The 15,400-nt window shown below is 40.3% G+C and overlaps 1 protein-coding gene across 1 annotated transcript in view; it reads left to right on the top strand.

Annotated features, from left to right (window-relative positions):
• abcb11b (ATP-binding cassette, sub-family B (MDR/TAP), member 11b) overlaps positions 1–15,400 on the top strand; it is a 50,948-nt gene that overhangs the window by 7,061 nt on the left and 28,487 nt on the right. Inside the window, exons 5-12 of the mRNA XM_060941682.1 lie at positions 224–468; positions 575–662; positions 1,039–1,172; positions 1,265–1,436; positions 2,843–2,967; positions 10,627–10,801; positions 10,919–11,032; positions 12,276–12,386. Of these exons, the coding sequence (XP_060797665.1) occupies positions 224–468; positions 575–662; positions 1,039–1,172; positions 1,265–1,436; positions 2,843–2,967; positions 10,627–10,801; positions 10,919–11,032; positions 12,276–12,386 (1,164 nt within the window). The remainder of the gene's footprint in view (positions 1–223; positions 469–574; positions 663–1,038; positions 1,173–1,264; positions 1,437–2,842; positions 2,968–10,626; positions 10,802–10,918; positions 11,033–12,275; positions 12,387–15,400) is intronic.

The following is a 15,400-nucleotide window of genomic DNA, read 5'->3' as shown; positions in this document are numbered from 1 at the left end:
GGCCAATATGGTGTATCTAGTTCACCCATAGCTGGTATCTTGTCACACACCTATTTGAAACAACACTAAAATTAACAGGTGGTCAGTTTGCTAAAATGTGATTGGAATACTTCATCAGAATCATCTACCCAAACATAAAACAAAGCCTATCACATGAAATAAACATAATGATTTAATTCATGTAAATAAAGGCTCATTGTCCATCATGTTTTCTTCATTTCAGTTCCGCTTTGCCACATGCCGGGAAATCTTGATGATGATTTTTGGGACATTGTGTGCTATAATCCATGGCTCTGCCCAGCCACTCGTGCTGCTCGTGTTTGGGTTATTAACTGACACATTCATTGACTATGACATTGAGCTGAATGAACTGCAGGATCCAGCCAAACACTGCCTTAATAACACCATTCAGTGGCGGAACCTCACAGCTGAGGAAAACGTGGAGCACAATATGACCAGAACCTGCGGGTGAGAAATCACATTGTTTTTGAAAATCTGGAAACGAATACTCACAGCACTATCACTGATATATTCACTCTTCATTAATAATTACCTTTTTTTTTATCTCTGTTAGATTATTAGATATAGAGCACGAGATGACGAACTTTGCTTACTACTACATTGGTATTGGGTGTGCTGTCTTTGTGCTTGGATACATACAAGTAAGTCATGTATACAGTAATAGATCCCAGTGAACAATGACTAACCCAGGACGTCCACTACTGGGCCAGTCTTCTCTGAGTTAAATTAGATTGTCCTAGACATCCTGGATGTAACCCCTATATCCCTACATATATTTTTTGGTCCATATTGACACAGTGTGTATTTCCAAGATGATCCTTTTTACATCTTCAAAAAAAAAAAATCTGACTGGAATCTAGCCATCCCATTAATGTTGACTTTTCTTTGGTGGGATCATATGTAATTTACTGGCATGACAGTTTAGATTTAGCTGTAGCTAAATTGAGTACATTAACAAATGACCATAATGTGGAAATCAGACATAAAATGATAATAATTTTGCTACATCCTGGACAGATCTCTCTGTGGGTGGCAAGCGCTGCTCGACAGATCCAGATCATCCGGAAGCTCTACTTCAGCAAAGTCATGAGAATGGAGATCGGTTGGTTTGACTGCAACTCTGTGGGTGAACTTAACACACGCATGTCTGAGTAAGATAAACATATGTAGCCACACTTACATATGCGTGTGTCAGTGTGTTGCAGTTCTCTTATAGTTCTGCATGATCTATTCATTTTGACAGTGACATCAATAAGATAAATGACGCCATAGCGGATCAGGTGGGAATCTTTATTCAGCGCTTCACCACCTTCGTCTGTGGCTTCCTCATGGGTTTTGTAAAGGGCTGGAAGTTGACACTGGTTATCGTCTCTGTGTCTCCACTCATTGGACTGGGAGCTGGTTTTATGGCTTTGGTGAGGATTGTTCAGAGCATGGGCAAGCTGTCAAACATTACAATTACGCTATAGAGTAGAGTGGGGGAAAAGCCCCCCTTAAGGAAAATTCAGTTTTTCTCCAAGTTTAAATGAACCATGTGTTTAGTTTTAATCATAGTTTTTGACAACAGTGACATGAACAATAATGCCACCTAAAGTTTGCCTAAAGTTAATACTTAATTTTTTTTTTAACAAAAACAAACATTGTGCCATGGGGGCCTTTTACCCCCCCAGTGGGGTAAAAGGCCCCCTAAGGTGGGGCAATAGCAAAAGTGTTTACTTAAGCCTGTAATGTGAAAGAAACAAGAAAATATCCCTGAATTAATGAATAGATGCATTATTTTATTATATTTCGCATTTTAATTTCAATTTTTTTTATTTCAATTTTTTTTAAATTTCAATTATTTTTAATATTAAGTTCAAATTACTTGCTTTACTCAACCAGGTAAGCGAGATGTTATTAAAAACTATGTATCTGCTATTCAGAAATGTATGAAATACAGTAATTATGATAAAAGGAAACGATGCCCCCTGGGGGCCATTTACCCCGCCATTAAGGGGGCGTTTTACCCCACAGACTACACTTTTACAAAAAAGGGTCTTACTTTCAAAATGTGATTCAACTTCTTATACCTAATGTATTTTTTTAACGTACTGACTTATCTATTCATACCACATACACAGCTGTGATATCTGACGAAATAGCAGCTATCTAAATACAGTTTTACTGATATCTGAAAATTATATCACTTACCATGAAATTTGATTTCTCTCCGCTGCGTTGCTGATATGCGATCCACAGTGGATATTTGTATATCCCCGTTGTCAAGCCAGTCCATAGCAACAGTAGAAATGTAACTTTGCGCCATCTGGTGGTTATTTTGGGTAAAACAGGCCGGGGGCGTATTACCCCACGGGGGCGTATTACCCCACTCTACTCTACTATAAGGTCTACAAATAACTATACAGTATATTGACATAATTAATACCAGAGGTGGGGCCACATAATTGTTTTTCAAGTCATAAATAAGTCACAAATCTTGGCATTCAAGTCACAGGTCAAGTTCCAAGTCAAGACTGAAAAGTCCAAATCAAGTCAAAAAAGTGAGCAAATTTGTGACTCAAGTCGAGTCCAAGTCATGTGACTCAAGCCGACAACACCGATTAATCTACTTCACTATTTCCTGATGCACTAAGGATTAGTCCATGCATTAATTCATCATTATGAAAGAATTAGTTAAATTGTAATATATTCATATTTGTGGGACTTAAAGTAAGCAAGCAAGTTGTTTTCTTTACATTTTTAGATAAGTAGCCTACTCAAAAACATATTCAAATCTATTTTTATTTTAAGTGTCATAGTGCTGATTGTGCTTGTTTTTCAGTTTGTGGCTAAGCTAACTGGTTTGGAGCTGCAGGCCTATGCTAAAGCAGGCGCTGTGGCAGACGAGGTCCTGTCCTCCATCCGTACCGTGGCAGCCTTCGGTGGAGAGAAGAAAGAAGTGGAAAGGTTAGCTTTAAGTCCTCTTCAGAATTTTTTCTCCACAAATGACCATACTCATCCAACCAAAGCAATGATAAGAACCTTTACAGGTGGAACACACCAATTAGCCATAACATTATGACCACTGACAGGTGACGTGAATAACATTGTCATTACAGTGGCACCTGTCAAGGGGTGGGATATATTAGGCAGCAAGAGAACAGTCAGTTCTTGAGTCAGTTGATGTGCTGGAAGCAGGAAAAATGGGCAAATGTACAGTGGTGCTTGAAAGTTTGCGAACCCTTTAGAATTTTCTATATTTCTGCATAAATATGACCTAAAACATCATTAGATTTTCACACAAGTCCCAAAAGTAGATAAAGAGAACCCAGTTAAACAAATGAGACAAAAATATTATACTTGGTTATTTATTTATTGAGGAAAATGATCCAATATTACATATCTGTTCGTCCTGCACTTGGAAAGGAGCATTCTGCCAGAGGAGCCTGTTCAGTGACAGAATGCTCCTTCCCAAAAGCAGGACGAACAGATTCAGAGGACGGGAAGAAGCAGTAGCCTAGCCTAACAATAAGCAATACCGGACAATGTGCAATATAATGTGCAATATAAAGTGCAATATCTCTCCTGCCACCCCCCTTTTTTCCCTCCTTCCCCCCTCTCCCTTTCCTCTCTTCCCCATATCTTATTCTTTTTATATTTGTATATGTAAATACTTAATTTATCTAGAAGTTTTCCTCTATTTCTTTTCTCTGTTTATCTGTAATGATGCTGCTGGAATCTTAATTTCCCTGAGGGAACCCTCCCAAAGGGATCAATAAAGTTTTATTTAATCTAATCTGTGAGTGGCAAAAGTATGTGAACCTCTAGGATTAGCAGTTAATTTGAAGGTGAAATTAGAGTCAGGTGTTTTCAATCAATGGGATGACAATCAGGTGCAAGTGGGCACCCTGTTTTATTTAAAGAACAGGGATCTATCAAAGTCTGATCTTCACAACACATGTTTGTGGAAGTGTATCATGGCACAAACAAAGGAGATTTCTGAGGACCTCAGAAAAAGCGTTGTTGATGCTCATCAGGCTGGAAAAGGTTACAAAACCATCTCTAAAGAGTTTGGACTCCACCAATCCACAGTCAGACAGATTGTGTACAAATGGAGGAAATTCAAGACCATTGTTACCCTCCCCAGGAGTGGTCGACCAACAAAGATCACTCCATGAGTCCACCATCAGGAGAACAGTGAACAACAATGGTGTGCATGGCAGGGTTGCAAGGAGAAAGCCACTGCTCTCCAAAATAACATTGCTGCTCATCTGCAGTTTGCTAAAGATCATGTGGACAAGCCAGAAGGCTATTGGAAAAATGTTTTGTGGACGGATGAGACCAAAATAGAACTTTTTGGTTTAAATGAGAAGCATTATGTTTGGAGAAAGGAACACACTGCATTCCAGCATAAGAACCTTATCCCATCTGTGAAACATGGTGGTGGTAGTATCATGGTTTGGGCCTGTTTTGCTGCATCTGGGCCAGGACGGCTTGCCATCATTGATGGAACAATGAATTCTGAATTATACCAGCGAATTCTAAAGGAAAATGTCAGGACATCTGTGTATGAACTAAAACTCAAGATCAGGTGGGTTGTGCAGTAAGACAATGACCCTAAGCACACAAGTTGTTCTACCAAAGAATGGTTAAAGAAGAATAAAGTTAATGTTTTGGAATGGCCAAGTCAGAGTCCTGACCTTAATCCAATGGAAATGTTGCGGAAGGACCTGAAGCGAGCAGTTCATGTGAGGAAACCCACCAACATCCCAGAGTTGAAGCTGTTCTGTACGGAGGAATGGGCTAAAATTCCTCCAAGCCGGTGTGCAGGACTGATCAACAGTTACCGGAAACATTTAGTTGCAGTTATTGCTGCACAAGGGGGTCACACCAGATACTGAAAGCAAAGGTTCACATACTTTTGCCACTCACAGATATGTAATATTGGATCATTTTCCTCTATAAATAAATGACCAAATATAATATTTTTGTCTCATTTGTTTAACTGGGTTCTCTTTATCTACTTTTAGGACTTGTGTGAAAATCTGATGATGTTTTGGGTCATATTTATGCAGAAATATAGAAAATTCTAAAGGGTTCACAAACTTTCAAACACCACTGTAAGGATCTGAGTGACTTTGACAAGGGCCAAATTGTGATGGCTAGATGACTGGGTCTGAGCATCTCCAAAATGACACATCTTGTGGGGTGTTCCCGGTATGCAGTGGTTAGTACCTACCAAAAGTGGCCCAAGGAAGGACAACCGGTGAAACGGCGGTAGGGTCATGGGTGTCGAAGGCTCACTGATTTGCATGGGGCACGAAGGCTAGCCCATATGATCCAATCCCACAGAAGACCTACTGTAGCACAAACTGCTGAACAAGTTAATGTTGACACCTTTCTGTTTTAGCCAGCATTAACTTTTTCAGCAGTTTTTCAACACCCCACAAAATGTATCTCCTTCCTGGCAGCTCGAACCAATCTGGCCATTTTCCTCTGACCTCTCTTATCAGCAAGGTGTTTGTTTCCACCCACAGAATTGCTGCTCACTCAGTGTTTTTTGTTTTAAGCACCATTCTCATGTAAACTCATTCTGTGTTGTGTGTGAAAACCCCAGGAGATCAGCAGTTTCTGAAATACTCAAACCAGTCCATCTGGCTCAAACCAACACCCATGCCACAGTGAAAGTTGCAGAGATCACAATTTTCCCATTCTGATGTTTGACGTGAACATTAACCGAAGCTCTTGATTTGTATCTGCATGATTTTATACATTGTGCTGCTGTCAAGGATTGGCTGATTAGAGAACTGCATACAACAGCAGGTGGATGGGTGTTCCTAATAAAGTGGCCAGTGAGTGTAGATACCAAGAGCTTTCTAATGCTAATTAAAATGTTCTCTTTGGTCAGAACAGCACATTTAAAAAAAATTAAAATAATAATAAACCCTCGTTCAAAAACTCATGAACTAGTTCATTTTTGGGACTGTGAACTTGTTCAAAATTCAAAATTATGAACTAGTTCACATTAATCTCTGTGAATTGAACTTTGAACTAGTTCTTGTGAAGTGTAAATTTGCACAACACTGCTGTACCATGTACCCCATAAATGATTAATAAAGTTTGTTAATCCAACAGGATTTTCACTCCCATGCTCCATGGGCTTTAGAACAATCACAGTTTAAATTTAAACAATACAAGGATGTGCACTGCTGCAAGTGTGTACTGTTTAGATTATTGACCTGGACCACACGGTTTAGCATGCTGTAATTTTTTTGTCTTCCTCTCTGTAAGTGACATGCATGCCAAGTGGCAGAAAAGTAACCTGGCTCGTGTAAATGACATTGACTTTATGCAGTAAAATTGCTTTCCGTAGTGCTGTCACTTCCTGCACGAGCCTGCTACTGAAAAAGTTGCATTCCAGACAATTTCATCAAGACTTTCCTATATATTGTAAAAACATCCCTGATTTTATTCTCGCTACCTGATGCAGGTGACAAGAATATAATGAACAGAATCTATAGACTAGAAACTACAGTGCACGCACGCTACAGTAAACCTGTATCTGATAGACAACAGCCCCCAGTCACATTAAATTACCAAACACTGCCTTTTTTAATGTTCTGTCATTTCCATTCAAATAATGACTTCACATTATTTTCCTGAATTAACTAAGAAAAATTCATATCTCCTCCTTAATCCAGCTGCACCACTCAGCCTTTCTGCAAGTAGCAAAATGTAAAAAATAAAATAAAAATAAAATTTACAACGAAAATGGGCAGCATGGTGGTGCAGTCATCAGTACTGTTGCCTCACAGCAAGAAGGTTCTGGGTTTGAACCTCACAGCCAATGGGGGCCTTTCTGTGTGGAGTTTGCATGTTCTTCCCGTATCTGCATGGGTTTCCTCCAGGTGCCCTAGTTTCCTCCACCATCCAAAGACATGCAGTTAGGTTAACTGGCTACTCTAAATTGTTCACTGATCAAGCTATCAGGTTTGGAGAGGGATGGGCTCCGCCAAGTTTAAATGCCCTAGACACACCAATGATGGACTGTTAAAATGTCATCAGTGATGCCCTTACAGCCCTTGCTGGCTATGGGGAAAAGAAGACAGTGGAAACCCAATTTTACGTACGTATCTCAAATTATTCCTAAGTCCATGTCCAACACCCTAAATTCCTAACTGGATTTTTACATTATGTTTTAGAGAAGATTAATACAACCACTTTAGCTAGACTGGCTGTTAAAGCTGTTTGCTAGATTTCTATTAGCATATAGTTATCAATGTCGGATCCATAAAGCATAGCTAGGGTTTCTACATTTTCTAATTTGTTACAGTGGTGGAAATCACACCCCACCATTACATTAATTTATTATATTTATTGAGGTTTTTAGAGCTATTAACATATTTGACTAGTCATTAGTAGTGTTTGACAGATAATGAGGTCCGTGTCTGCAAAATCTCTGAGACCCCTTGCTATAAGCAAAGTTCTAGCTTGAAGTAATAAAAGAAACTGTTAATACAACAGTGGAATCAGTTAGTGCAAATGAGAAGACAAGAGACAGTAGTGCCCAAGAAATCTAATCATTCAAAGGCAGCTTTAATGTACTATCACTATACACCGATCAGTCATAACATTAAAACCACTAACTGCTGAAAAAGTTAATGCTGGCTAAAGCAGAAAAGTGTCAGCGTTAACTTTTTCAGCAGTTCGTGCTACAGTAGCTCTTCTGTGGGATTGGATCACATGGGCTAGCCTTCGTGCCCCATGTGACTCAATGAGCCTTTGACACCCATGACCCTGTCACCGGTTCTCCTTCCTTGGACTACTTTTGGTAGGTACTAACCACTGCATACAGGAGACATCCCACAAGATGTGCCATTTTGGAGATGCTCAGACCCAGCCATCATAATTTGGCCCTTGTCAAAGTCACTCAGATCCTTACGCTTGCCCATTTTTCCTGCTTCCAACACATCAACTTCAAGAGCTGACTGTTCTCTTGCTGCCTAATATATCCCACCCCTTAACAAGTGCCATTGTAATGAGACAATCAGTTATTCACTTCACCTATCAGTGGTCATAATGTTATGGCTGATCAGTGTATTTAAGTAATTGTTCTTTGTTACTATATATTCTCAGAACAACTTGGCATATTTACACTATTCAAATGACTATTAAAGGCTCCCAGGAGGATCTAGAACTCTTACTTTTTCTCCAATAGTTTACTGAAGTTGCCTTTTAGAGTATTACAGTAGTACTTTACCTTATTAGTATAATTAATATTTAAACTCTTATCCAATTACTTTTCATTGAAGGAAAAAAAACAAACTATAATTTTTAACTTACATTTTAATTTCAAAGATCCTAAATGTCATGACCCAAATAGTTTTTGTCTGACTACTAATATAATCAGATGATTACAGTATATTGGTGTAGTGGTTAGCACTGTCGCCTCATAGCAAGAAGGTTCTGGGTTTGAACCCAGCAGCTGATGGGGGCCTTTCTGTGTGGAGTTTGCATGGTCTGCCCGGGTTTTTTCCGGGTGCTCTGGTTTCTTCCAAAGACATGCAGGCTAGGTTAATTGCTGGCTCTAAATTGACCGTAGGTGTGAATGTGAATGGTTGTGCACTGCAAAAACCTGGCTTACAAAAACAAGAAAAAAAAAAGTAATAAAATGAGGAATATTTTACTTAAAATAAGCAAAATTATCTGCCAACAGAACAAGAAAATTTGACTTGGCAAGATTTTTAAAAACAAGTAAATATATCTAGCTTTAGAAACCCCACAGATGTCTTAAAGGAACAGTCCACCGTACTTCCATAATGAAATCTGCTCTTATCTGAATAAGATAAGAGCATAATAAGATTCTTATCTGAATCTGAATCAGATATCAGTGTGCTGCCGAAGCGCGCAGAAGGTGTTAGTACGCCTGTCATTATAGTGCGGACTTTCCATAGCATAGAAAATCGCTACGTTTCAATTTGTGTAACTGAACTTGTTTCATGTCACTGGTCATATAAACCTATGTAAACAGGAAAAACGCGGAAGAGTTTGGTCGCATCTAACTACAGCCCCAAAAAATACCATTGGCCATACTGAGCCTAGCTACATTGCTAACAGGAGTGACAGCGCGTCTGACTGCGTCTGACTGACTGGGAGGTCATGCAAAGCTCGGAGAGGTACGGAGCAGCTCGTCTCAATTCAGATAAGAGCATATTTCATTATGGAAGTACGGTGGACTGTTCCTTTAAAACTAGTGTATTTATACTAAAAACAAGTAGATTTGTGCTATTTAACATGCTAGATACTTTGTCCCCCAACCAACAGTTTGACTATTTCATCTGGGCGTATTGGTGTGCTCTGTTTAAGTAAGTGTTTATACCAAGTGTGACCGCCAAATAAATCAAAATCAGAACAACAAACCAATCCATTTTGTAGCCTATTTTTGTTGCCAGATTGACAATACAACAATTCATTTCATTTAGTTATCTGGTTTGTGTTAAGAGATTAAAAGAAAGGATAAGATGCTTAAAATAAGAAATTCTGACTTTGACAAACTTGTCATGGTTAATATAACACCGATGAAATTATGGTAATTCTCATTTTAAGACAGAACTTACTCATAACCAGTAATAAAATCTCAATAACAAGTTATAATACCTTATTAAGATAATTGAGGGAAAAATGCTTAAAGTAAGTGAAATACTCTTACACAAAACCTGCCTGGAAAGGAGAATTATCCTGGCAGACAAATAACAAACATATTTTGTCTTGATTTAAGATATTTAATCTTGGTTAGATTTTACTTTTTGCAGTGTGTGTCTCTATGTGTCAGCCCTGTGATGACCTGGCGACTTGTCCAGGGTGTACCCCGCCTCTCGCCCATAGTCAGCTGGGATAGGCTCCAGCTTGCCTGCGACCCTGTACAGGATAAGCAGTTACGGATAATGGATGGATGGATTTACAAAAAAAAAAAACCCACATTGATAGTTTTGAATACAACAACCAATCTTTGTTTAAATATTGCTGGTTATTTTTACTTTCTGTTCATCCATCAAAATATGTACAAGTTAAAAAAAATTGGTTGGGTTTAGGACTGCTTGATATCGTATGAACTCTGACACTGCCCTTGACCTCAACCTTTGTTTTTCTTTATATAACTTCTTATTTGGTTAATATCATTTACAATTTACATTAAATATATCATACTTTTTTTTTATTTTTACTAAATACGTTTAACTTTTAGGTACATTCAAATATGGACAATTAATTCTTAATAAACTTTGTGTTTCTAGTTAATTTTCCTAATTTCTTGAAGCTAATTTTAATGAAGCGCATCCACTTATAATTCAGTACAATTCTGACACAATACAGTGATTTAATTAATAGCAAATAATAAATAAAAGTGAATTAATGTGAAAAACTAAGTAAGTGAAAAGAAGTGGAAAAAAGCATGCGAGAGAAAAAAACAATAAACAGATTAAAATTAGACTTTGTTCATTTGCTGTAATAGAGAATTGTATTTTGCTACAGAAGTTAAATAGGTACAATGCATTCATATTGTAATCTCTTTTCTTCTTTCTCTCCCACTTATGGTCCTTACTTTCCTTCTACTCGCTCTTCTTTAAGGTATGATCGTAATCTGGTCTCAGCTCAGCGCTGGGGTATTAGAAAAGGCCTGATCATGGGATTCTTCACCGGCTACATATGGTTGATTATATTTTTATGTTATGCACTGGCATTTTGGTATGGCTCCAGTTTAGTAATCAACACCGAAGAGTACAGCGCTGGAACCCTACTTCAGGTTACACACACACACACACACACACACACACACACACACACACACACACACACACACACACAGCCTTCTTTATAAATGCCCCCACAACCCTCTGTGCTATATATGTCCTAACCGCAGGTATTTTTTGGGGTGCTTATTGCCGCGTTGAACCTGGGACAAGCATCTCCTTGTTTGGAGGCCTTTGCTGCAGGCAGAGGTGCAGCTACCATCATCTTTGAGACCATTGACCGTGTAAGAACCTCTTTCACAGGAGTACTTAAGTGCTTAGTTCTTAACTATTTGAAGATATACACAATTGTTTTTCGACAGCACAGTGAATTTGAAATGAAAGTGAGGTTACCATGACAAATGCATCACTGTCTAAATTATACACAGTACTGTGCAAAAGTCTTAGGTGGTGTTTACATTAGACCGTATCAGCGGATCATCAGATTAACGTTTTTAAAACGATTCGTGTGCACACAGCAACGCCAATACACGGATACACTCGGCTCCGCAGGCATCCTGCGCTCCAAATCACTCTGCCCTGAACAGCGAGTGCCCTGTGGAGGGTGCGCACTCCGGCCCTGCGCAGCTCACAGAGCACACGAGTGAAGCGCACGAGCAGTGATTCGGGACAAATAGCAGGAAGTGAAAGTCCGCGCCGTTTTTCAGCAGTCGCGTCACATGACCAACGTGGCATGACCAACGCCAGCGAATCAGGAAGGTGGATGTCACAGTGACGTTGTCCAATGACGACGTCAGCTAGAGCTCAGCACAGCGTATCTTCGTTCCTCAATGTTTACACAGCACCGGATCAGATACGTAATGGATTGAATACGTGGGCCCTGGCGGATTCAAGTTGTTCCGCCTGTGGAGTCGTTTCCCGGCGTTTTAATGTGAACGGACAGTGCATCCGCGACGAAAACGAGACGGATACGGTCTAATGTAAACACCACCTTAGGCACGTGTAAAGAACTGCTGTAGACCAAAAATGGCTTAAAAATAATGAAATGAAATGGTTCAACATTAAAATAAATAAATAAATACGATAAACAGCAGTAAGCCATAATAAATGAAACAGAGTCAATATTTGGTGTGAGACGACCTTTTGCTTTAAAAAATAAGAGTATTCTCAGGTACAGTGAGTGCAGTTTGATAAGGAAATGAGCTGTAGGTTTTACTGAGCATCTTACAGAGCCAGCCACAGTTCTTCTGGACACTTTGACTGTCACACTTGCTTTTTCATTTTGCACCAAAACCCAGCAGCCTTCATTATGTTTTCTTTTTTAATTTTTGTACTGACTCGATAATGTAGAAGTCATAAAATAGAAATCTATAACAAAGTTTGTATGAAAAAAATAAGGTACGTAAGACTTTTGCACAGTACTGTGTATGTATGTATGAACAATTATAAACATCTAGTATTTAACATACTAAACATGTGCAGAGAGTTGTTCAATACCATCTTATGCCAGATGTGTCTTATTTCTAGGAGCCAGTGATTGACTGCCTGTCTGATGCCGGCTACAAGCTGGACAAGGTGAAAGGAGATCTGGAATTTCACAATGTGACCTTCCACTATCCCTCTAGACCAGAAGTGAAGGTAAAAATCTAAAAAGCTTGTCAGTAATTCTGGTTACTAAATAGAAAGTTATGCCAATTAGATGTGTATTGCATTTTGCCACTCATCCAATAGGCTTATCAGGTCTGCGCAGAAGTGAGAGCTGCAACAACATTTAAACATATTGTAAATTATAGTCCATGATTAGTTAGTTTTGCTGTGTAATGCCATCCTTCCCACCCAGAAGGCAGGCCCAATTGTGCTTTCTTGGGAACTTGTGGCCATGGATAGCTTTGGCAGGAATGGAATTCAAACTTCAGTCATTTAACGATAAGACCCCTGCAGAGCTAAAATCAAAATTCAAACAAATACATCCCCTCTTCAGTGTTTTTTTTCCGAAGCCACACCAACAAAACAGGCAGGAATACCTGAACAAGACAGAATCCTGATGATGGTGCTCTACAGCTTTTTTTCCCTAAGCAAATATTTTATCAAGGTAACGTAATCTAATATAAATAATGTGAGGAGAAAAGTGTGCTAACATTAAAAAAAAAAAATCATAGATCCCACCTTTAAACTACACCTACTGATCATTTTATTAGGGATACTGCACTAATACTGGGTCGGGCCTCCTTTTGCTCTCAGGTGGTGTTTACATTAGACCGTATCCGTATCGTTGTCGTTGTAGATGCACTGTCCGTGCACATTAAAACACCGGGAAACGACTCCACAGGCGGAACAGTTTGAATCCGCCAGGGCCCACGTATTCAACCCAGTACGTATCTGATCCGGTGCTGTGTAAACATTGAGGAACGAGGATACGCAGTGCTGAGCGCTAGCTGATGTCGTCATTGGACAACGTCACTGTGACATCCACCTTCCTGATTCGCTGGCGTTGGTCATGCCACGTTGGTCATGTGACGCGACTGCTGAAAAACCTTCTCCTCTTTAGTCCCAATGACACGGCGTCCCTGATTTCCATAAAGAACTTCAAATTTTGATTCTTATGCTCTCTCGCTTGCTTGCTCTCTCTTTCTCTCTCTCTCTCCTCTCTCTCACACTCTCTTGCTCACTCTCTCTCGCTCACTCAATCTCTCACACGCTTGCAAGTGGTGAGTGACTTGCGCATGCCCGATATGCACTGGGATCATGTGACGTGCCGTCTTAAGGCCTCTGCATGCTCGTGCGACAAGGCTTTCGCAGATAGCTTTTCGCAGACAGTTGTAATTTATTGTTGAGCGGGGATAATAGGCGTGCGCGATGTTATTCACCGGCACAACGCAAGGGGGCGCGAAGTCGCTAGGAGTAGTTGGTGGGTGTGGTTAGTGGAGTGTTTATCCTCCGGTTACTTATAATGACTAGAACTTTTTTTTTTTTATAATGACTAGAACTGGAGTCGTATAGATGTACGTACTTCCTCAATCAACCGCTCTTCATGCTGCTCCGTCTTCGCTCGTGTTTTTAAAAATGCCGGTCGTGAAAACAAACCAAACCGGGAAAGTAGGGAAGCGGAAGTGCGTGTACAGCAGATGTAGAGTGGACCAATCGGAGCCCTCTTGTCTGCAGCACTGTCTGCGAGGCTTCTGCGGTGGTCACAATTTTTGGGAGGTGCGCACAGAGCGTCTGCGAAGGTGGGGGGGCTACACAGACACTGTCTGCGACGCTATCTGCGAGGACTGGGTTGTCAGCATAAATTGGCCTTAATTAGTCATGTGATTAGCGTATCCATGTATTGGCGTTGCTGTGTGCACGGGGAACGGTTTTGTTGCGGGCACAGAAATTTTGTGTGTACGCGAATCGTTTTAAAACAATTAATCTGATGATCCGCTGATTCGAAATAATGTAAACAGGGACTCAAAACAGCCTCAGTTCTTGGTGACATGGATTTCACAAGCTGTTGGAAACATTCCTTTGAGATTCTTGTTCATGTTGACACGATTGCATCATGAAATTCCTACAGGTTTTTCAGGTACACTTTCATTCTGTAAATCTCCTGTTCTGCCACATCCCAAAGGCGTTCTATTGGATTCAGATCTCATCACTGGGAAGGCCACTGAAGAACATAGAGCTCATTTTCCTGCTCATGAAACCAATTTAAGACAGTTTTTGCTTTATGACATGGTACATTATCTTGGTGGAAATAGCCATTACAAGATGGTAAATTGTGGCCACGAAGCCACATGGTCAGCAACAATACCCGAATAGTTTGTGGTATTCAAGCTATGATTGATTGATATTAACGTGTCCAAAGTGTGCCAAAAAACATTCTTCACATCATTACACCACCTCCACCAGCCTGGACTGTTGACATAAGGCAGGTTGGGTTCATGGATTCATGCTGTTGGTACCAAATTCTGACCCTACCATCTGTGTGCCTCAGCAGAACTCAAGAGTCATCAGACCAGGCTACATTTTTCCAGTTTTCAACTATCTAGTTTTGTCGAGCCTGTGGCCACTGCCACTATAGCTTTCTGTTCTTGGCTGATGGAAATGGAGCACAATGTGGTCTTCTGTTGTTGTAGCCCATCTGCCAGATGGCTTGATGTGTTGTTCTGATATGCTTTTCTGGTCACCACCATTGCACAGAGTTATTCCAAATAACTGTTGCCTTTCTGTCAGCTTGAACCAGTGTGCCCATTCTCTGTTGACATGTCTCACCAACAAGGCAAAGAATTTCTGTCCAAAGAAACTGCACCTTATTAGATGTTTTGTTCTTTATTGCACTATTCTGTGGTGGCACAGCAGTGTAGTGGTTAGCACTGTCGCCTCACAGCAAGAAGGTTCTGGGTTCGAGCCCAGTGGCTGACGGGGGCCTTTCTGTGTGGAGTTTGCATGTTCTCCCTGTGTCTGTGTGGGTTTCCTCTGGGTGCTCTGGTTTCCCCCAAAGACATGCAGGTTAGGTTAACTGGTGACTCTAAATTGACCGTAGGTGTGAATGGTTGTCTGTGTCTATGTGTCAGCCCTGTGATGACCTAGCAGCTTGTCCAGGGTGTACCCCGCCTTTCGCCCGTAGTCAGCTGGGATAGGCTCCAGCTTGCCTGCGACCCTGTAGGACA

The sequence above is a fragment of the Neoarius graeffei genome, chromosome 15 (assembly GCF_027579695.1).
Source record: "Neoarius graeffei isolate fNeoGra1 chromosome 15, fNeoGra1.pri, whole genome shotgun sequence".
NCBI classification, from domain to species: domain Eukaryota; kingdom Metazoa; phylum Chordata; class Actinopteri; order Siluriformes; family Ariidae; genus Neoarius; species Neoarius graeffei.
This window is presented reverse-complemented; position numbering and strand designations above follow the sequence as displayed.